At 35.1% G+C, this 24476-nt stretch overlaps 1 protein-coding gene and 1 long non-coding RNA gene across 2 annotated transcripts; both read right to left on the bottom strand.

Annotated features, from left to right (window-relative positions):
* Positions 1–306: 306 nt before the first annotated feature.
* LOC149556015 (uncharacterized) lies at positions 307–24049 on the bottom strand. Its single transcript, XM_089830130.1, has 4 exons — positions 23570–24049; positions 3147–3887; positions 933–1374; positions 307–823 (listed from the first exon to the last, which is right to left on the bottom strand). The coding sequence occupies exons 1-4, from the start codon at positions 23855–23857 to the stop codon at positions 627–629; spliced, it is 1668 nt and encodes a 555-aa protein (XP_089686256.1). The 5' UTR covers positions 23858–24049; the 3' UTR covers positions 307–626.
* LOC149556016 (uncharacterized) lies at positions 21582–22537 on the bottom strand. Its single transcript, XR_016364614.1, has 2 exons — positions 22206–22537; positions 21582–22060 (listed from the first exon to the last, which is right to left on the bottom strand). It is a non-coding gene; the product is annotated as an uncharacterized LOC149556016 (long non-coding RNA).
* Positions 24050–24476: the final 427 nt, after the last annotated feature.

The raw sequence follows: 24476 nt of genomic DNA on the forward strand, positions 1-24476 counted from the left end.
GACATCCACTAGACTAAACAGCCTATGGAATGGGAACAAAATCACACTCATCTTCCAAAAAAAACTCACATGTATTTCAATGGAAGAGAACTGTGAACCCTGTGAAAAGCTCTAGAACAATCATATATTACAAATTGAAAAGGTCACCTGCCACACTTGTCATTCATTGTGAATTGTGTTAGTTTTGCTGAATTGCAGTTAAGTTATTTCGTTATGCCAAGAAAAAGATGCTGGCATCCTGGACTCAGACTGCAATGTGGCTTGAAATGGGAAGAATTTTTTTAGTAAGATCCACAATACCAAAAGTTGCACATGTAATGTTTTACTATTCTTAATGGCAGTTCCAAAGGTACCAAGTACAGCTGCAAATCTTGTAGAGATGATTTATCTTCTATTTATTAAATTTACGTTTCATGTTTCACTATACAACTCATTGGGAGCTTGTTCTGAGTTTTACAATCATTTTTCTTAAGCTTTGAAAAGTAGTTTTGTCTTAGAGCTAGGCTGCATCCTGAACCCATGCCAACCACAGTAAAGTTCCTAGAATTTACCACTGGACCCCAGCTCTCAGGTTCATCCTGCTCTCAAATATACATGCTACCCTGTTGCAAGGCTGCCAAACCTTTTCACGTGATTGTAGACTCAATTTCCAAACAGTCGGCAACTTCTTCACCATTGGGATTCTTTCTATATTGGAAAGAGTTACTAGCCCACATCATCAGCAGTGTTGCAACAAAACCTCCCATTGCAAATACTAATGATCTGTATGCTGTGGATAGCTTGTTGCCAATAATACCAACAAGCAAAATGGTTATGATATCACCTGTCAATAGTCATTATGGTTAATATAATATTTAAATTGCGTTTAATGATGTGTATTAACTTGGAAATGAGATTGATTTCCTTATACACTGAATGAGACAGAACCTAACCTGCAGCTGATGTCAAAAGCCACACTGCCTGAACAACTGATTTCATGGAAACGGGAGCCTGTGAATAAGCAAATTCCAGTCCAGTGATGCTAAATAATACTTCTGATGTTGTGAGCAGTACGTACTGAGGTACCTGCCAAAGTATTGACAACTGCTTTGCATTTCCATTTGCATGTGTCGCACTAAACAATCCGTAGTGAATTCTATTATCAAGCTTCCCATCTGTAATGGGGTTAGAATAATATCCAGTAGACCCAGATGTAGCTGTTTTATCTATTACTAACTGCAGTATTCCTGATGCAACAAATGCGAGAGAACATAAAAACATACCCCAAACCATTCTTTTCATTGGCTTCAGACCAACTCCATGTTTTTCTAAGAATGGATAAATGATTTGGCTGAACAGTGGAATTAAAATGAGGATGAGGAGAGGATCCAAAGCCTGTGAAAGTCAATCCCAATCATATTAGACTTAAGCTATGACATATTCATGCTATTCTACATTTATTTTGTGCAATGAAAATGTCTTATGCTATATCATCCTTTCAATGTGATTCAGTCAGACTGTATTGTGGTGGTTTATGATTATCAAATGATTCGGCAGTGATTACAAAAGTAGATTCTGCCATGTATAGTCATGCTGAAATTCTTCCAGCTGTTTAAAGGTTTCAAGCTAAGAAAATGAAATTTCTTGGAGATCTATAGGAATGGAGGACTCCCAAGTTCTCTCCCCTGCTCAGGATTCAGGAGTGACTAGCTTAGACATGGAAAAGATTGGAGTGCTAAAAACAGTTAAATGCTTATTTTTAATTTTAATATATGAACTGAATTGCCTGGGGCTTGATATTGGTATCGTTGAAATCTAAGTATAGATGACACTAGAAGAAAGGTAGATGGTATGTAATCTGAGTTCTGATTTAATATGTATTGTCTTTTAGTGGAAAAAGATGAAGTATACAATTCTTGCCAGCTGTATTACATAAAGAATGCCAAGTAGTAGGAAATAACAAATTAAAGCATATACTATATAGGATATATCAGGAAACTGAGGGAATCTGGAACCATGGGTGTACATCAATAGGAATAATGGGAAATGAGAACAACAGGAAACAACTAAATTGATATCAGAAATAACATTTGAAGGTTCAATAACTCAAAAGGAAATGAAAAAGATGGGAACATGGGGAACTCGGGAAAAAGCAAAATAATTCCAAGAATAGTATTTGGAGCTTCAGCATAATAACAATTAAATACACTTTCAAACTTTTAGTTCTCCCTGGCTAATAGAAATAGCGTTATAAGAATCCTATTTCCTTATGAAATTTATGATCTAGTTAGAAATTATTGTTTTCTGAAGATGAAGTTTCAGAATTTTTAAGAATGAAAATAAAACAATTGCCCATTTCCCTGTGCTGTTTCCAAGGTTTATGGCTTATGCACTTGGCCTTTTACCCACATACAGCTGCTGCTAGAAGCAAGAAATTTAAAAAAATCTACTATCCGATCCCACATGTGGACAGGTCTCTATAAGTATAAACTAGTAAGCTGATGGGATGATGCATAAAACATAAAGCTTTGTCAGTGAAGCAGCTTCAAGGGCAAGTTAGAAAGTTAGAATCTTCCTGTCCAACGATAATATCTAATAAATCTGCATATCATATCATTTTTGTTTTCCTAGCTCCTTCCTTGTGAATTTATTGGCATTCCGAATCCTAATGTGATAAATTCCTACCAGAGCATTAACAATATGGCAAACTACTTAGTTCCTTGGCAGAAAGTGCTAAGGCAAATTAAAATTTATGACAGTATTTGAGGAATTAATTCAATAATTAGTTCAACTGTCATCCTTCCAACAAGGTTTCGTATCAGCTGGGAATGTTTGTACAGATAGAATTTAGAAGGAGAACTGTAACCAAAGGAATTGTTACCCAAAGCCTGCTTGTAAATTGACAAAGCTTTTGGTGTGGGTAATGCCTCATAAAACCTCTTTTATCACAGTTGTTAAAAACACACATCTGAGAAGAAGAATATAAATGTGAAATGTAATCTCATTTAAAGATATGCCATCATGCTATGTTAAGACTGTGTAAAGCTCCATGGCATGGAAGGTTCTATATACAATATGCATCTGATGGTTTTTATGCTATTTTTGATTGAAATTATATGTAGTCAGAAGTAACTGCAAATCCAAGTATAGTAAAATAGAAAATTTACCTGCATCTGATCCGGCCTAATTGTGAGGTCTCCAAGCCAGGACACCTGACCATCCATCTGCCTTGCCTGAAAAACCCACACAGAAGCCTTCTGACCAAACAAACATGTAAACATTGGAGCAGGCAGTAGGAAGACAAAAAACCTCACCAAAGCCTTCACATCTTCAACTTCATCCTCACTGTTCCTAAGCTTTGCAGAATCAAGCCAATGAGAAGCACTAGAATTTATTGGTGCATGACTAGAGTTATCCTTCCTCAACTTTACAGCATCCACTATAACTCTAACCACATTGGAGAAAACACTTCCAACTGCTCCTCTGTCTATGTAGCCTCCTCGTCCTGCCCAAAATATGAGCACGGAAAGCACCATAAGAATAGCTGGCATGCCAAATGCAGCTGCATAGGATACATTGGTCCTTAACAATGGTGTAATAACCATGGACAGAAAGGATCCCACATTGATTGCAAAGTAAAACACTGAGAAAAACACCATCTGCAGCCTGTCTTTGGCGTGACTGGCAGGCATAGAGAATTCTATCTGGTCCCCTCCAAATGCTGCCACACATGGTTTGATTCCCCCAGTGCCTATGGCAATTAATAAAAGTCCTACTGTTGTCCCCAAAATTGCATGGTTTGAAGCTGTTTTAGTTACTGGGTCGAGGTTTGGTATTGCAGCCAAGGACATGACCCAGTTTCCTACTGCATATAGAAGTGATAGAGATAAAATTGTTCTATATTTCCCCTGCCATGTATCATTAAAAGTAGAGAATGTGACATACTAACACTTAATCCACCTATAATATAAGGCATTTGTATTTTGTACCCACAGATGTTTGCAATAAAATACAATAACTTGAAAACCATTAAGCTATGGAGTAATGGCAGAGATTAATCATGAATTAGGTGTTTGGAATCAATTTCAAACTAAAAATTTACAGCAGTGGGAAAGATTAATCATGAATAATTATGGAGCAATTTGGCACTGAATTTCATATTCAAATTGCAATGGTACTAAACTAGATAACAACTCTAGTGCAGAAAAAAATCATGCACCAGTGGAACAGGTATCAGCAATAAATTGATATCAACAAGACAACAATTCATGGGAACAAGCTTCATATGGAAGGGAAAAAAAACCTTTCATTTTCATATGAATAAAATAAAAAGCTTCTCACGTTTTCTAATAAAAAGTATATATACAAAATAGTTTGACAACTGAAAGTAGCTCTATCAACCTTTACCTAATTACTAGAAACTGACTAACCTGAATTCTGAACCACTAAAAGACATTAATTTGCAATTACTGCTGTGGGTTGAATAAGTTGCACTTCTTCAGACACAAAGCATGCATGTTCAGAATTTGTCCTGAAAAAAGAAATAGATTTACTACCTCCACAGATATTTTGATGAAATACTGCTCATAATTACCAAATATAAATATGCCATTACAGTTTATTTTCCTACACATTATATTTTTAAATTGATTGGTTTTTCTGTATTTGAGATGCAGCTTATAACATATTTTTGGAAAATTTGTTGCTTTCTACCATGGTTACCAAATAGGATGAATATCCGTATATCCATCATGTTTTGCCCCTTTTCACAGTGTACAGCATGTTTAAACTGTAAACTGTAGTTCCTTATTTAAAAATAGATAAAAGCATACGTCAAAAAATATAAAATGTAGTTTTATAAACTATGGTAGAATAATAGTTTTGAATTTTTCATTATCTTGGAGTTATCTAATCATCAATATGCACGAGGTTTTGAGAATCCATTAGATTTAAAAAAGAGGAGCTAGAAAACACTATGTAAAGTTACGAATTATTGAACTAAAAGAGGGGTTAAAATTTATTCAAACAAGAAGAAATACAGACCAGGGTTATCAAACATCCCTATCAAGATCCACTAAGTGGTCAAATTGTTAAGACAAACCTAGAGGTAATTGACCCTTGTCCACAATATTCCAATTTTGCATGTGATCAGAAACCCATTTGGCTAGGCATTACAAGACACCATTCCACTCCTTGGGGATAAGAGTGAAAGTAACAAAATCCAATGAAGCACACAAATTAAGAATTTGGTTAACAACCAAAGCTAACAGCCAACTAACATCCTCAAAATGTTGTGAAGTCAATAGATGCACCACCACTTACAAATCAGATTCACAAATGAGCCTGCCCCATCCAAGAGTACAAGCATGCTCCACAACATACAAAATAGTAATAGCCTTCATCAAATTGTTGGTATGATGACCTTTATAAACAGAAAACATAAACTGAACAATCTCCAAGCTATCATAACCAACTACACCAATACCAGCAGGACTTGGGTTTCCCTGATCAGAACCCTCCGTGTTGATTTTTAGAATGTCCTCCAGAGGTGGACTTCATTTCCCTCTTAATGCTATTTTTGCTATGGCTGGATTCCTTCAAGACGATATAGATAACAAAAAGGTTGTATAATTATTATATTGATAATATAATATAATTATATTTATTGTGATAATATAATTATATTTTAAATTTATTATATATATATCAAATCAATTATTGGGGCCAACTTGGAAGAGTGGCATCCCTTGATAAAGGGGTACCTCTGATTGGTAAAGAGGAAGAATGCATCTTCCTCTCTCAAGAACAAAATAATACACTCAATCTACATTATGCAGTAGTAGTAGCGCTTGTCAGAAATCAGTGCCTGTGGTTAAATGAGCACTAATATCAACTTGATATCAGAGCAAGTTCCCTCCCAGCCTTTGAGGTTTCAATAATGAAACTGTAGAGCTTGAAAGGTTATTTTGCGGCTCCTTGATCCTGTTCACCACATGTGCAATGCAGCTTCATTCATTAGCATCGACCATCTCCCTGGATGAGCCCGCTAATGCAGTCAAATAATATAGTGTGATTAGTCTCCAACAATAGGCATCCATGTTGTGAATCACAAATAATGTGATATGTTATGAGCCTCAAATGAAAATGCTATGATTGTGATCTTTGTCTAGATGCCACCATAATATATGATTGTGCATTGAGTATATATCTTTGGGGTATGATATGATCACTTGTTGCGAACACTCTCTCAACAGTGTGATCTATTATCAATGATGTCTCTACAACCGAAATTTACCAACTAACTCCAAATACTTGTCATGATGAGATAATGAATTCAAAATACTGTCTTTGTTCACTTTCAGCTGGCTGGACAAATCATGTAAAGTACTACCAGTCTCAACCTCATGTGTCGAAGCATCTGACTGTGCCTGATACTCTCTCTCAGAAAAGTCATGAATGCTCAATGTCTGCTCATCTCTACTAGGTATCTCACCATCATGCACAACAACATCCTCATAATCATCATCCTTGAGGTCAAATCTATCTATCACTCTTTGACTAAAATCATCAAATGTAGTTACCTGATCATGACCTTGAGTAGTCATTCCATGATACCACCAATCATAGGTTGCATCTTCCAAGTGTAGACTTGCAATTTGAACAGCATCACTCTCCTTCATGGGGTTAAGTGTGAAGAAGGTCTGTAATTTTTGTAGCCATGCTCTAGCTGAAATTTTATTTGTTCCATCGAAAGTAGGTGCTATAAACTTGCTTATTTTATTTTTGAGCTCTCTTCCACTTATGTCATGCTTCCTTTTGTACTCTTTCTTGGGCATCAAAGTGTTCATCATATCCACATATTCTCTAAAAGGAACTAAACTGCAAAATTCATCATCTAAACCATTGTAAGTAGCTCTTAATGCAATCAAGTTACCTGTAACCTCTTCCATGGGATTAAGGGCTGGATTTGGCACTGGTGGCTCATCTGCATGCAGAAAAATAGTTTTTGTTGATTGAGAGGGTGTGAGTTTCAAATTTTTTGACTCCTCTGAAGTGCTCCCTTTTTCATTAATAGATGCAACTCCTTGCAATTTTTTTGTCAATATTCGCAAAGCCTCTCTAGTTTCTGCTAAACTATCCACTGTTTGCTTCTGAGTATTTTGGATGTCTTGGAAGAATTTCTTTGTCATCTCATCTAGATTAGCCATACTTTTTTCCTTCCTTGGATTTTATACTTTTACTTTCAACTGGAGGTTTGATCAAAATTTCTTTATTCTTTTCTCGCTGTAAATATCTCTTTTCTCTTTCACTTAGTTGCATGCAACCATAAATTTTGACATGCAGCTGATTAGAAGCAACATGCAACCACCAAATTCACCAAGAACTAACATGCAAATGATTAGAAGTAGAATGCAACCACAAATTTTGGCATGCAGCTGATTAGAAGCAACATGCAACCATAAATTATGACATGCAAGATCTGGGTAGTTGTCAAAACTGACATGCAAGATCTGGGTAGTTGTCAAAACTGACATGCAAACTTCTACAAACCCTCAGGCTGGCAAGATCATGGCTCTGATACCACTGAAATGTCCCTTTACTGATTTTATATGATATTTCACGCCTCTAATCAGATTTCCAAAATCAAACAACTAATATCACAAAGATCCACCAAATTTTTCAAGAAACCCCAAATCGGGTATGCCAGAAATAGTGCCAAAAGCTTCACAGCTTCACCTATTATTAATAAATATGAAAGTGAAAATTTTTACAGAAATTTGAGCAGCATAACAGCCTATAAAATGACATTTTCAGATCTGTATAACATGCACACAATAGCTCCCAAACAAAGAACAAAAACAATGCTCATCGGGCTCCCGAAAATAGCACAAAATAGCCCGGAATCACCACAGAAACTTAATAATCTATCACAGAAGTATAATCATATCCAAATACATATTTTCAGCTCTATTTTAACATTTTAAAGTCTGATATACAACAGCAACCCAAACTGATATGAAATACTCAACCGGAAACACCAAACTCTTACAAAAAAATACACCCGAAAACTCACAAATCTGCACTGTTCAACACAAAGGCAAACTCTGCATGAGCATACACATGGAATGGCTTCAAACTCCCGTCCTTAGCCTTCCTGGAAACCTGCAAACTCCCATTCTTGGGTCTCCCTGGAAACCTGCAAACTCCCGTTCTTGGGTCTCCTTCTCCATAGGTTTGGCAGCCTCTGAAGAATAACAAAAAAATGAGCAAAAATCAAGTTCTGGAATGAGCCCAGAATGCCTCCAAACCCCTTAAAAGAGGGAATAACCCTAACTCACGTCCAAGAGGGGTTAATAAAACATATTTTAATAATAATTTTCATTTATTAGTCCATTCGCTTCTAAAGATTATCCCCTTTTGTTGAAACTTCGCCTTTTTGGGCTTGCCTGCCTTAGCAAAGATTATTATTTTTAATTATTTGAAAAGGGGACATGACATCTTTTCATTGGCCAAGGGGTGGCAACCCTAGTTAGGGTTTCTAGGATATGATATGGATCATTGATTCTGCCTCTTAATCTCTACCATTGGTTGTAATTTTGGCCCCTATATAAGGCCATTTGGCCTCATTTGTAAAGGGTTGAAGAAAATTGTTGCTTAGATAATACCAAAATTGCTTCTCTTATCATTGTTGTGTCTTGCATGGTGATTAAGAACACTTGGTGTTATTGCATGGTTTCTACTTCCTATAGTTAAAGTTAAATTCCATTGAAGTTGTTAAAGTAGATTTTATTCCAAGAAAGTTGTTAAGAAAGAGTAAGAATAGATGGATAGTTGCATGGTGATATTAGTGGATGTTTGATAGGGATCCATAAACTAGGCCACTAGCATCCTTGTGGCTTGTTAGGAAGCCTTGTGTGATAATCTAGTCTTTTTTTCCCTTGAATCATTGCATCTATGGAGGTAGAGCTGCTAGTAAGCTTTCATTAGATTTGATCCCTGTCCATTTGCTAAGCTTTCCATTCCTAGGAGTAGAAGTAAAGCAGTAAGTAGTTTGGTAGTTGGAGTCCATTCAAGAAGAAAGTTAGAAAATTTGAGCATTGATGATGCGCAAACCCTCCATCATTGCCATCAACATTATTTGGTGGTAATATATGTTGCAAAGCTAGATTTCATCACCATCACAACAAAAGTTCGACATCCTGGAAAGAACAGCATAAGCCTGCCTACGTGATTAACCAACAAATCACATTAATATAATTGAGTTAGTAATCCATAGGTGTAAGGAACCTTGGAGTTTTCTCATGTTCTTCATGAGTATTGACTTTTCAAGAGAGGGTTGAGTGTTTGGTATTCTATATCAAGTGTTCAATTGCTATATGTTATGTAGTGGTATAAAACTGACATCAACATGAGGTAAAATTCAATATCAATTTTTTTTCAACTTTTTACCCTTGCCGAATTTTATCCGAATTTAATTCAACAAACTCAAATTTGAATTCGAACCTTGTGACTTAGGTGCATTATATAAGTAAGATGGACCAAACAAGATCTAATGTTGATGGGGTTAGGTGAGGTAGACGAGGGCCAAGGAGAGATCCCAATGAAGAAGTTTTTAGAATGGATGACTTGTGGGATAGCCTACCACATGAAGAAATTAAGGATGAAACATAAGCACAAGGGGTTCCCTCTGGGGCTGAAGATCATATGGAGATATCAATTCAATTCATATTAGCCAAATGTATCAAGCTTTATGGAAGAATTAAACCCACCCCTCTTTGCAGATTAGGAGAAATATAATTCAAGAGGAAATGATCCTAGAAGAGTCAAGTTTGCATCACCAAAATGAAATCACATGTTTCTTGTGTTATGGCAACTTTCAAGAAGCCTAGTGAAGATATAGCAAGGAGAAAGTAGTGCAAATTTCATGCCCTAGATGACAACAAAACAAGTTCAAGTAATTTCAGAATTTGAGTCAAAAAGAGTTGTTTGTGCAAGAGGAGCAAGAAGCTACTATATATTTCAATGGACCAAGAATTCAAATCAAAGTTTACTTGAGTCCAATCATTCTGATTATTGTAGATGAAGCACATCAATATGCCTTAAAGGCAAAGTTGTCTAGAATACAAGTGGTAGAGAAAGATTTATCAAAGGGGGATAAGAAAGGCACAAGGAGCTATGCTCCATGGGGAAGTGTTCCCTATGTTGGATACCTTGTTCCCATATTGAGGATGATATGGAGACACGGGGACCAGATTTAGAAGAAAAGAGTGACACCTTCCATGCGCATCTTCACACTTACGTATAGGTTTTGAAAACTTCGCGATTAATGCATTATAAGCTCTACAAATAGAAGTCTTTACTAAGGAGTAGGAGAGGAGAGTGATTCACATACAAATTATTTCTCCATCTTTCTTACACAAATAGAGCAAGATATAATTCTACAAGTAAAAGCGTAGATCTTAAAATGTATTATAACTTGCTGTTGAGTAATATATTGTGCTCAATGTTTTGGAGTGTGGAGTTTTTACTTGAAAGGATTTTCCCACTTATATTTGTGTTTTCTCATCGCATTTTTCTTTTTTCATGATTCTACAATGTTGGATCTATATGTCTTAATGCTTTTGAAACATTCTTACATCTGCAAAGATCAGTAAATTACGCCATCTTTACTTTAAGGTTTAATTTAAGGAAAAGCAACTATGCTTCTGCTTTTATGGTAAAGTGTATGGTATGTGCTTGTATCACAGAATCTATTTCAAAGAAATATTGGATACTAGATGGTCGTACTGGATCTCAAAGGTCTTTCTAGGATGCCCAATTTTCCCTTCACAATGAGGTAATATGAAGTCCATTGGAAAAAATAATAGAACCCATGATTCTTCTATTCACAAAAAAACAAGTAACCACGCTTTTGGTGGATAGCATTTTTACCTTGACGCTTTTGATAATAACTAAGTTACTGGATCCTTCATTTTCACTTCAGATCCTGGTTCTAGTGCGAGTTTGATTCTGATTCTACCCAGATTCTAACAAGATTCCGGACAGGAATCCATGGCCGTGGGTGCCCAAAAACAAGCACCACATGCTAATTTTTATTTTCCTTTTAAATCTAGAGAGAATCTAATCTAGAATTTGGACCAATAACATATGCATTTGTTCATTTGATGATCATTCATTTTTCTCTCAATAATTTTTCACCATTGTTTTCTTTGTTCTTCAGCTATAGCATTTTTCTTTGAAGCTGAATGCTACAAAGGATTAAGACCTGCATCAAACTTGGGAATCATTGGGGAAGGCAGATTTAGATTTAGTGGTTAAATCTGCCTTGTAACTTAAAAGTTGACCTTGATTCCTACAAAGACAATGAAGATGAATTCGGATACAAATTTTTAAAAATGGCTTGTAATTAAATTTTCATTGTGCAATGACATTTTGAAACTTTTGCAAGTATAAATATGATATATGAGATATTTTACTTAGAACTTTATTGGCAAATATGAATTTATCATTTTAAGTATCATGCTTCTAACTTATAAGTTATTATATGTTTAAAGTTTTGAACCAATGATGAATGAACATTGACATGTGACGTGTATGAATCTATGAATATACATACACACACACATACACACATGCATACATACAAACATATTGCATTTACACACACACACATAGTACAGGAACCCACCCAATAAAGAATTTGCCCAATTCTGGAATCCTTCATTCATCATTGGTTCAAAACTTTAAACATATAATAACTTACAAGGTAGAAGCATGATACTCAAAATGAATGAACATTGGCATGTGACATGTATGAATCTATGAATATACATACACACACAGATACACACATGCATACATACATACATATTACATTTATACACACACACATTGTTACATCCCAATTTTTGACCTAGCTTGAAATATAGCCGTTGAGGTTCGCATGAAGTCAGTTGGCAGTTTAATTTGAAATAATCTAGCGAAATGGTAAGATAGTTGGTCGTTATGAATTCAAGTGAAGATGATATGTTCGTTGATCGTTAATCACGAATTCATGGAATTAAGATGAAAGGATAACTGTTATGATTATTTATGATTATATAATTTGTAATTTAATTATGGAGAAATTCCTTGCAGGGAGCATGTCGAAGGGGTGGAAGCATTGTCAGAAAAGAATTAGGTAGGACATCACCATCACTGAGCAGATGGGTAGAGAACCTAAGGACTTGGAACGGATTACATCTGCAAGACCCGCATGAGTTATTTAATAAATAATTTAATCAAAATAATTGAGTTAAAATATAAATATATCTCAAAGGATTTTAATATATCTTTCATCATATTATTTTAATCAATATTTATAAACGTTCATATATGTATAAATGATTTAGCACCATTATAATTTAATAATTAATTAAGTTGCTTGTACATATTAGGTTTTAATAATTATAATAACTATTTAAACCTTTCATCTTCTTTCTTTCTTTCTTTTCCTCCTTTCTTTTTATTCTTTAAATCAATTTGAGAGTATTCGAATAGTTTTTTGTAACCGTAGGTAGTTGTAGAGACAAGCTAAATCTTTATTATGGTCTCTTGGCATCCTTTCACATATACTTCATCGGCTTTCCTATTTTCTCCAACAGTTGAGTTTCCCTGATAGCAATAGAGACAGAACCAGATCTGATATTAATATTTTTGTCTTGCCTTACGTCAATACCAACTTCCGCGGGTTACTGAACGAGATATGCGGATTAAACAAGTGCGGCCTTCTAAGCAATCGGTGACAGAGATTGAGTCACGTAAGGAATATAAATTCAATATGTATGGTAGTTTATACTTCCCTTTTCATATTGCAACTTCAAAGTTTAATCCATGTGCCGGTAGATCATATCTTAGTTTCATATTAGTAAAACCCGACTTGTATAAAAGACCACCGATTTCCATTACAGATATAATCATTTTTCATTTATGGTTTATGATTGTGATCAAAGCTTGAATCCTATCATTTTCCTTTTAAAGTTGTCATGATCTTTGAAAGTCTTTCATATTTCCATTGCAAAGTTTGTTGTTTCCTTATGTGGTATTATGACAACGATAAATGCTTGAAGTCTGTCGAAATCCATTGTCAATTGACGTCTTTCCTTTTGTGATAACGTTACAATGATTTATACATAAGCTTGATAATTTCTTTCGTCCATATAAATATCCGAATATGTAAAATTTCTCTAAAACATTTATGGTAAATGGCAAGAAAGTTACCATCCCAGTTGGAAATCAATTGCATCCTGATATAATATAAATAACTAAGAGTGAGATATTGAAACCAGTTCACCAAGGAATTCACCAGGTGAAAATGCCAATATATGGTGAAGAAGGTGAAGTGTTATGAGGGAGTTATAGTATGATAACACCTAGGAATCACTGGCTTGGAGGCCTGAATAAGGTGAGAAAGTGTAGAGAACTTGCAAATTGAGGTTGACATCAGTATTCATAAATATAATACATAAAACATTACTTTAGCTCATGCATGCTCCACTCATGAAGAATGTTGTCAATTTTGAGATCTTTAAAGAACATAATCATAGAATGTGAAATGATGGTTGTATGTAATCTTCTTGAATAATTGATAGAGTTGTTTGCTCTGAGAAAATCCGAATACCTAGGACTCACCTGGCTGTGTAGCCAAGAAGATGGGTGATGAGGTGTGAGAAAGGAATCATTAATAATATGAATCAATATCAGATATAACATGCTAATGCTTATCACTTTAAATATGAATAATTAATAGTTCATGCATATTCCTGTTAATGTGATCTCCTATTGCCAAGTCATATGGTGAGTTAACTACCAAGAAGCCCAGTAGATGGCAAGATGACCCTTGCCTATTCCGAGTAGGGAGGACCTTTCTCGTTAGAGATTGTGTGGGGATAAAGTTGTGGTCCGAGGTTGGGTGGTTAAGCCCCTGACAATGTTTCACCCCTCCTCAACATGTTGGAAATGCATCAGATAGAGATAAGCTAGCATTCAATTGTTTATCGGAAAACAGGTAATATTACTTTTATTTATGAGGAGGTAAGATTAAATTGAGTTATTTCATTGTTACTGTTATTTTACACCTAGATATAAGAGATAGAATCATGGATTGCTTTCATTTATATGAATATCGAGTATAAGCATATTTCTAATCTTGAGACACTGTCACAATTAAGTAATCGAAAGGAAAGGATTCCTGAAGCACAAAATTGATGGAGTGATGACTGGAACCCTAAGTGATACAGTGGGGCTCAAAAGCCCTAATTGAATCCGTGGTATTGAAAGCCCTATTTGAATCTATGGTGTTGGAAGCCCTATTTTAAATCAGTGGTATCGGAAGTCCTAATTGAATCCGTGGTTGCAGAAGCCCTAAGTGAACCCTAAATGAACCAAAGGTAAACAATGCCCTAATTCATACAGTGGTATGTGATGCCCTAATTTTATATAATGGTATTTAATGATAATCATCATTTGATTTTGGTTTAACAATATTGGATAGAAGTCATTTTTGTGGTATTGTTATAGAGGTATTTGTGGACTAACCCGGGTGGTTACAGAAGTATCCCTAGTTGATTTCAATCACAATTTTCCGAGGTATGTGGTTTTAATTTCTATAGTAATGTCATTTGATGGTGTTTTTAAGTTTTTAGTTAAGAAATTTTGTCTAACTGATTTTTAACAGTAAATCTTATTCACATGAACCTGAATGATATAATTGTCTTCCTATGAAATGAAGTAGTAACTGTATTCTTTGAGTAAGATAGATGTTAATTTAGACTCAAGAAAACCGGATGACATAGTACAGGAACCCACCCAAAAAAGAATTTGCCCAAATCTAGAATCCGAACCTTAACCAAACTAGGTCGACTACCTAAGATAAAAAAGAGTATTAATACTTAAATATTGCTTGTACTTTTGAATTTTCATGTGTAATGGCATTTTGAGACTTGACCATATTTATTTCTGCATATTATGGGTAGGTATTTAAATATTCTATTTATTGGAAATTATTAGCATGCGTGTTCTTATAATTTATAATTTTGAACATGTATGTATGTATTTTCACACCCAAACCCAAGTTGGAAAAATTGTACAGCCGTATCTATTCCAATACTCATACTCACATGTATACTTGAATTGGTAACTTGGATCTCGAAATAGGAAGTTAGTTTTAGCACATTTCATGATTCATTCCTATTCCCAAGAAAACATCTCTAACAAGCTTCAAGAGTTTTTATCCTTAGAGAATCACGCCTTGCATATTTTCATTAGCTCAACAGAGGTCATATGTCTTGTGGGTTAGTCTTTGGTCTAGTGATAGCTTTCAGGATATGATGTACATTGGATAATATTGTTTTGTTTAAAATTTATTTATTTTCATTTGTACTCCATCTTGTTAAGGATATCTCTAAGAACACCCTCCCAAGCCTAGCTAGGCCCATAGCTTAGGAGAGATTATTTATTCTCAATAATTGGCCTATCACCGCTTATTCTTTGTTGATGACTTGATTTATCCACCCTTCAAGGATAGCATTTCCCTAGCCTTGGAGTAAATTAGTCCATCTGGAAATGTGAGCCGTGATTTCAAGGCCCAACATGTCCCACTATATAATGACATTGTGATAATCTCTTTAATAGCTGGATCTAAAGTGATAGAAAAGATTTCGTAATCCCTTCATGATGCAACCATGGAAGGAAACCTTGAATTTTGCAAGAAATACATGCAAACTAGAGGAGATTTCCTTGGAAGGACCTTATAGAGGGTATACTCTAAGACATCAAGAAGTGGAGTATTTGTCAACAGAATAAAACAGAACATGTTTCTCTTGCAGGATTACTACAGCCATTGCCTATTCCCAGTCAAAAGAGGGAAAGTATATCAATCAACTTCATCACAAGCCCTTCACATGTAAATGGAAATTATTTTATATATGTTGTAGTGGATAGATTAACTAAATGCACGCTTATTTGTTATTTCCATCAGAATCAAAGCACACAAAATAGATAATTTATTTTTCAAAGAAATCTTTAGATTGCATGGATTGCCTAAAACTATTCTCAGCGACAAGGATACTAGATTCCTTAATTTCTCTTGGTACAAAATGTTTTTCTTGATTGACACCAAGCTTATTCCTGGTACTACTTATCACTTACAACCCAATGGACAAACAAAATAGTCCATAAATGGGTTGACAGATATTAAGCAATATATTGCATAGATCAACAAGCACCATGAGTCAAGTGGTTGCAACTCAGAGAATATTGCTACAATACCAACCATTACATGTCCATTGATAAGGCCCCTTTTATGGATTTGTATGGATACTCCCAGATTTGGTTTTCTCTAACAGCAAGGTACCATTAGCTAGTGGCCAGAAATGCTATTTTAAGGTCCCTCAAGAATCATTTACAACAAGCTCAAAATCAACATAATTTTTTATGTAGATTAACACTATATTGAAAGGCCATTTGAGATTGGAGACATGGATTTTCCATGCCTATAGCCTTAAAGGAAAAAGTCTATTGCCATAATGCTCTAAAACTCAAATTGATTTTCTAGGGATCTTACAGATATATGAGAAAGGTCAGTGAAGTTGATTATGAGTTGGAATTGGAAAAAAATGGTAGAAATCACAATGTTTTCCATCTGTCTTGCCTCAAAAGAGCACCTAGACAACATATCACACATCTATAGAGTTACCACCATTGACTGGTGAAAGAAACCTCACTTGGTGTCAAAGACTATCATTGATGCAAAGGAGAATAAGCTAAGGAACAAGACAGTTACAGAGTACTTGGTTTTCTTGAGGAACCTACCAGCAAAAAATGCTATATGGGAGGGAGTAGAGATTATTGAGCATCCAACTTTGCATTACTTGTTGACAAACAATTTAAGGGTGGACTTGTGATATAACATTTTAATTAATTAACTCATGTGAGTCCCATCCTTATTTTGCCAATAAAGACATAAAAGAACTTAATTAAAGGAACCATGATTTAGTAGCAACAAATAAAATTAAAATAAATAACATAGGGGTGTGGGTATGCATAAAAGGTTGTTGTAACACAAAAGACATTGTCAGCTTCTTAAAAACAAATTCTACGACAAAAATGACTGAAGAGTTACAAGATAAAGTGGGGCAATTTTTAGAAAAGAATCCAATTAATTTTTTATTTCTTATCTTTGAGAGGGAAATCAGGGCCTTTTGATGCTATATGCTGGGGTGCTTCTTGGTCTTTGAGAGCCTATTTAATTATTCAGTCTTTTCTTTCATAGTTTGAGCCTTTTGTTTGGCTATGGAATTGAGAATAAAAATGGTTAGATCATAGAGAAGAAAGGACAAAGCTCCTTTGGTTTACTAGAATTTGAAGGCTGAAAATACTTTGATTTTCTGAGAGCAATCTCACAAAATTGGTGAATAATAATATTTCCTAGGCGTATACTTTCACCTCACCCTCATAGGATCTTGATCATTAGAAAGTGGTAAATGTTTTACAATAATAGCTGTTGAGGATACTACAGCTCACATGTATTGGTTCAAACAAAACTGGAAATACTGACTGATCTAAGAATGGATTCAAGGTGGGGCTTTTCTTTTATGAATGAAGCCAACCATTAAATAAGACATCAGCAACCTCGAGACTGAAACAATATTCATTTTAGCCTCCATGAGGACAACATAGTGTTCTAACGATTGGAAGGTTTGGATCTCCTCAAGAGAAACTATAGACATGCTTTTTGTGTAAGATGGGGGATCCACCTTTAAATTATGCACAAATACACTCTCAAGTGAGGGGCAGCTGTCTTGAACATAATTACAAGACTCAGACTCGGGAAGCTAGTTTCGGGCTCAGACTCAAACTCAGCATTCATACTCCGCAAATTGAAAATCCCAAGAAATTCAAAGACTTTTGAGGATTGAAAACTTTTTTCATGCATCATTTAGTCAATTAACATCAAAGACACAATACTTGAGACAAATAAAAGCTACTTAGCACACATCACAAGTTTACATTGATTGCATAAGTATAAATGCAAATTTCTGAAGGAAATAAGTTAACTGTTAAGCTAGTTACTAAATAACAACTTAGGAATATAAATAGTTTCATTGTCAAATGTCTACAATATTCATCATTTCACTAAGCTTTATAGGTTTCATAGTGGGTTGCTTTATTATCTTCTTTTACTACTGCTTTCCACATCTTCCCTATCTCTTTTCTTTAGCACTACAACAATACCATTAATATTGTGCATTTGCCCTCTTTCAAATCATGGAGCTTCTAATTTGTACTAGATGACCTTGACATAGATGCATATATTATTGTCTGCAGTTGATCTAAGGACTGCTTACTGATAATTGCACTTTATCTTTCCACTGCTACATATCTTCTTGAACACTCTTCATTAATACCCATTATCTCAATTAATGTTGTGACTGTGCTTCTATCTTGCTGTTCTTGGATCTTTTATGCATATCATTGTTTTGAACAACAATCTCATATCATACAACAGTTCTTGATCATTCTTTGCTCCCAATATTGTTATACCTCCTGTGTTATGCATTGTATCGACTACTGTGATCCACTCTATTTATGATCTTTTTTGATACATTTATTTCTACATATTTATGGAATGTGTGTTATTCACTGTCCCTTTATCTGACTACTGTCCGCCTTGTGTCTGTATCATGACAATAATGTATCCTTATATCAAAACTTTTGTCCATGCTATGATACCACTGCTAATATCATGAATTATTCCCTATGACTGTAAGAATGCTTCCATATGCTTCATTAAATGTTGTATTTTGTATTTGTGATTGCAAATGATGGAATGACCTTCTAAGGTTTTGGAGAAGGGATGTAAGACAAAGAGAATAGTTAAAAACAATTAAAATTTGTTCATTTTTTACTTTAGGGCTCAGCTGGGTGCGGCAGACTCCTAGCCACGGGACAACAAGTCAGTAGAGTCCATGAACTTTGTGAGTCCTGGAAGGACTCGGTCAAGTCAAAGTGTAGAGGCAAAAAAACCCTAGAGCCCAGTCTTGGCTCAAGACTCGTAGAGTCTTGTAACTATAGTCTTAAATGCTCCAAAACATGTCATTTCATCTTCCCCTTCTGCATCTGATCTGTTATGCTCATTGTCAACGACAAGAGCCAGATCATGTGCCACCCACATTTTTGCACTAGATAAAAAAGACTTAGACTCGGCAAGCTGAGTTCGGTCTCGAACTCAAGCTCGGTGCCACACTCAACAAGTACTCAACAAAATGTAAAACCCAAGAAATTCAAAGATTTTTAAAAATTTAAAACTTTTTTCATGCAATACTTAGTCAATTAACATCAAGGACACAATAATTGAGATAAATAGAAGCTACTTTCTACAGAAAGCAAGTTTACATTGATCACATTAGTATAAATGTGAATTTTTGAAGGAAATAAGTTAACTATTAAACTAGTTACTAAATAATACCATAGGAATATATATACTGTCTTTGTCAAATGTCTACAATATTCATCATTTCAGTAAGCCTTATGGGCTTCAAAGTGGGTTTCTTTACTATCTTCTTTTACTACTACTTTCCACATTTTTCCCATCTTTGTTCTTTAGTGCTGCAATAGTACCATTAAAATTGTGCAGTGTCCCTCTTTCAAATAATGGAGCTTCTACTTTGTACTAGGTGACCTTGACATAGATGCATACATCATTGCCTTTGATTGATCTTGGGACTGCTTATTGATAATTGTACTTTATCTTTCCACTGCTACATATCTCCTTGAACACTCTTTCATTAACACCCATTGTCTTAATTAATGTTGTAACTGTGCTTGTATCTTGTTGTTCTTGGGTCTCTTAAGCATATCATTGTTTTGAACAACCATCTGATATCATATGACAGTTCTTGATTATTCTTTGCTCCCAACATTGTTATGCCTCCAGTGTTACGCATTGTATTGACTACTGTGATGCAATATATTAACAATATTTTTTGAAACACATTGCTATATATTTATGGAATGTCTGTTATTCACTGTCCCTTTATCTGACTACTGCCTTCTTGAGTCGGTATCATGACAATAATGTATCCTTTTATCAAAACTTTTGTCCATGCTATGATACCACTACTAATATTATCAAATCTTCCCTATGACTGTAAGAATGCTTCCTTATGCTTCATTACATGTTGTCTTTGTGCTTGCAAATGATAGAATGACCTTCTAAGGTCTTAGAGAAGAGATATAAGCCAAAATGAATCATGAAATAATAAAGACAATAAAAAATTGTTCATTTTTTGCTTTAGGGCTCAGTTGGCTGTGGCAGAGTCCTTGCCACGGGACTCGTTGAGTCGGCAGAGTCCATAGACTCTGCGAGTCCCGGCAAGACTCTTTAGGACTCAGCCAAGTCAAAGTCTAGAGGCCAAAAATCCCTGGAGCCCTAACTCAGCTCGAGACTCACAGAGCCCTGTAACTATGATTATGAGTTTACCAAAATTGAACTCTCACCTCTTTTTGTTTAAAAGAAATGTGAGGAAGAACTGGAGGAGAAAAGAAGGTTAAGAGAGATATACAATATACATTGCTTATGGTTTTTCAATATAAAAATAAAATCACGTGCAAGATTTTAAACATAAGTAAATTTACTCCATGAAATTAACATGTTAATAGGTCCATGAAAGTGTAGTTTAACAACATCTCTGTTGTCATCGATGCAGAGTTTTTGAATGCCCCATACAGTTTACTAACTCTCAAAGTGTTACAGGTGGTAAAAACATTTCATCTCTATTTTTTAAAGGAGAAAACAAACATGAGTATTGCTTCTGAACACTTGATCAAGCAGCAAGCATCAAGAGCCTTCGAACTCTATTCTGGTTGTGTAACCCAAATGTCCATTTCTAAAAGCACACGTCATATATGACCTACATATTTTGAATACATAAGTGAAGGATTTGTATGATGTAGAGTAGTTATGTAAGAGATCTTAATTTAATGAGTTGAACACATGCATGTTTCTTTTTCACTTTTTTAAGAGAATTTTGTTAGGATGCGAGAAGCAGACAGCTCCTAACTGGAACCCCTTAGCCACATCACGATGGTCCTTTGTTAACCATGAAATTCCATAGAAATTGAAATTAGGGATGCATGGAAGCTATATTTTCTCTACCATTTAGTACTTAACCTACATTTCTAGATAAACCACTCTCAAAAATTATTTTGCATAGATAACTTACCTGTGCACTTGAATCACATCTTGAAGACACCTTTTTCTTCTCCAACAAGCTTCTGTAATGTAAATTGCTTCCCTTTACATGAGCTCTTCATATCAATAAACGCTTTCCAGATTAAGCTTCAATGTTGTCCACTTGAGGTTCTTCTGAAGCCATTATTGAGCTAAATGGCAATTTATAGTTTTATTTATTGCATTTAAAATATGGCATTTTAATGGTCTTCAACAGTCAATTTCGACTGTCCTCAATCTCTATACATGAAACGAAATTCCTCCCCTTTTGCATATTTGTGGTTCTTCTCTTTGTTTTATTGACTCCCTTTTCTGGATTTTCATTTCTCTTGCATTGAGAGTATTCAGCCTTCAAAAATTCTTGAAACCCTCCTTGTACTTGGTGCACTAATAACACTGCTGTTCACCTTTTTCTCCATTCGTTGTCAGCTTTTAAAGCATATTAGTATGGGTTATCTACTGAATGCAACTTCACCAAAAGTCAATTCATCCAGAGATCGAAATGCAGACTATTAATATACTTAAATGCTACTTCTTCGTCTTCTTAAAGGCTAGTCTTGATTTAAAGCCTAAAAAAATATAATAACATTTATCTAATATTCTGGAATATGGTAGTTAGAAAGGAAACTTAATTCTTTCATATGTGCCCAAATCTTATTCTATTTTGGCCTATTTTCTTCTCCCACGCTGAAAAGACATCCCAACAAATGGCAGCATATTGTTTTATTTCTGCCACTGAAAGCTTCATACTCCAAGGGTCATCCTCCTCAATATTCTCCATTTTAAGTTACCTCCTCTGCTGCCATAATGCTGAAGACAACAAACCAAAAGTGATTTTACAAAAACTATTAACAAACCGTGAACTGCATGTCCCAAAGACTTCCAATATTTTCTTAAATTTCAGTAACCAATAGAAAAATAGTTCAAGATTTTATTCTTCTCAAAATTTTGAAACCTCTGCTTAACCTCTCAATAGGTTGTGCAAAGCCTGCTTCAGTTCCTCTATGTTCTGCATCATGACGCTTCAGACTGCAACGTACTTCAAGAGCTTCTGATCTCTTCAATAAATCTTCAAGAATATTCACTCCATGACCTTCATACCCCACATCCAACGATCCCATGTGAGACATTTTACATGCTCTATCCTTTTCTCCAGGACAAAAATCCCAAACGAACTTCCTTTTTCTTCCCCTTCTCAGAGCTTTCTGTTACTGTGACACAAACAGATATAGCCCATTCGTAGCTGTCATTTTCCTTCCTACTCACTCCAACCTCAATATCCGCGAACTAATATATCCAACAACATCACCCACCTCAAAGTCAGCAAAGCAATCTATCGGACAACGAAAACAAGCCTCAAAGTCAGCACGCTAATGCATCAACGAAAGAGATACTACAATAAACGAGGAACATTTATAGGAAATTGAATTTTAATATAAGGGCCATGATCAACAGGCTCAGCAAATTTATTCATTCACAGCAGCAGAAATATCAATAAGGAAGAAAGCCTTATCATTTACCGCCATTAAAAGCATATTTCCATTTCCTTCAGCTAATTTATATTCAACTTTATATTAAAATTGAAATTTAAGTGTCTGGGGTATTTGGTCTATTGGTGGATAAATGGAAGATTACTGCAAAAATGGCAGGTTTCGGTCATAGGGCTACCTGTAGGCGGAAACTCCCGGAAATGATACCAACTCTTGGAAAGCTCTACTTTTACTGCACCTGCAGGATTTGATGTCTGTCAATAACAACACTGGATATTGCTAGTTGCAGACTGAATCTCGTAAGAATGACACCCAAATCTTGGGAACGCCCTATGACTTGTAAGAATAACACTTGATCCTAGGTGCTGCTACCTACAGGCTGTAACTCCCTGATCCTCTTATAGTTGTGGGCAGTTATTGTTATACACAAGCTGTAATGTTTAAAGAACACTAAACCTGGTAATTTCCCAGTCTTAGGACTAGGCGCAGGCTGCGATCCCCATGAGTGATGGCTGGTCCTGCGTTTCCAGCCATTTGACACCCCTTCTAAGAAAATTCATGTTGACTTATTAAAACAAATTAAATTGCAATTAAACTTACAAAAAGATAATTATCCATACACTACGAGAATTTTGCCCAAAAAGTGTGATTACATCGGTTTTTCCCTATACTGCTCAATTATTATCAACTAATTGCATCTGTAGAGTCAAAACTTTACATAGAAGCAGACAAGTAGCATGATCGAAAATAATAGCATTTTTTTCCGCAAGCCATTATATCCATAATTGATAAAACCTTTAAATCTCTTAAATAATATATTTTCTTTTACCAGGTAGACGTCGCTAATAATGGCTCCGAGAATTGGAGTGCCATAGCACGCCATGGTAAAGAGATGAAGCATTTCTGTCGCCTTTAGCTCAGAGAGGCCCAGACGATCTGCGAGAAACAAGGCCAGAATTGCCTTGAGGCCATAGAAGGAGAATCTCTCACAGAATTCGTTCCAGAATATGAATTTAATGGATGGCGGGAACAGCTTCCATTCTCTGAAGGCTCCAATTGGAGTCTCTGTTGCTTCTAAAAGGGGTGTTTCTGTGGGATTGCTCTTGATGTTCGCCATAGCTTGCTGCAACTTTCCTTCACAGCAAGAAAGACATACTCATGAAGGGTGAAGACACCAAATTATTGGCAAACGTGAAAGAGACGGTATTGTCTCTGCTCGATACGATAGAGTCCACCTAAATACTACAGTGGCAGCAAGCATTCTAAATGCGTAATATTGTAAACTTTTGAAAAAAATTAAATTTATAGTGGTTAACCAAGTTAAAAAATAAATAAACTATAGCTTATAACTGAAGTGATAAGCACATTTATTTGCCTATAATATGTATAAGTCTCGTCCATCAATAAACTAAAATACTGAAATAAGTTTCTATAGGGTGCAATAGTCAAATCATAATTTTAATATAGGTAAGTCTCGTCGATCAATAAAACAAAATAATAACATAAAATTGTATTTATATCAATAGGGTGCAATAGTCAAATCATAATTTAAAAACAAATTTTTATTATATTAATAGGGTGAAATAGTAAAATCATAATAGTATAAATTTGTATTTGATGCAATAGTCAAAATACAATAAATTTTGATACAATATTCATTGGTAAATCTTCATATGAATTATTACAACAATCATAAACTATCTATATTGTTAAATTTGTAGATTGCTTTTTATTTA

The sequence above is a fragment of the Cupressus sempervirens genome, chromosome 5, assembly GCF_028749045.1.
Source record: "Cupressus sempervirens isolate cs-2001-9-10 chromosome 5, ASM2874904v1, whole genome shotgun sequence".
Classification (NCBI taxonomy): Eukaryota; Viridiplantae; Streptophyta; class Pinopsida; order Cupressales; family Cupressaceae; genus Cupressus; species Cupressus sempervirens.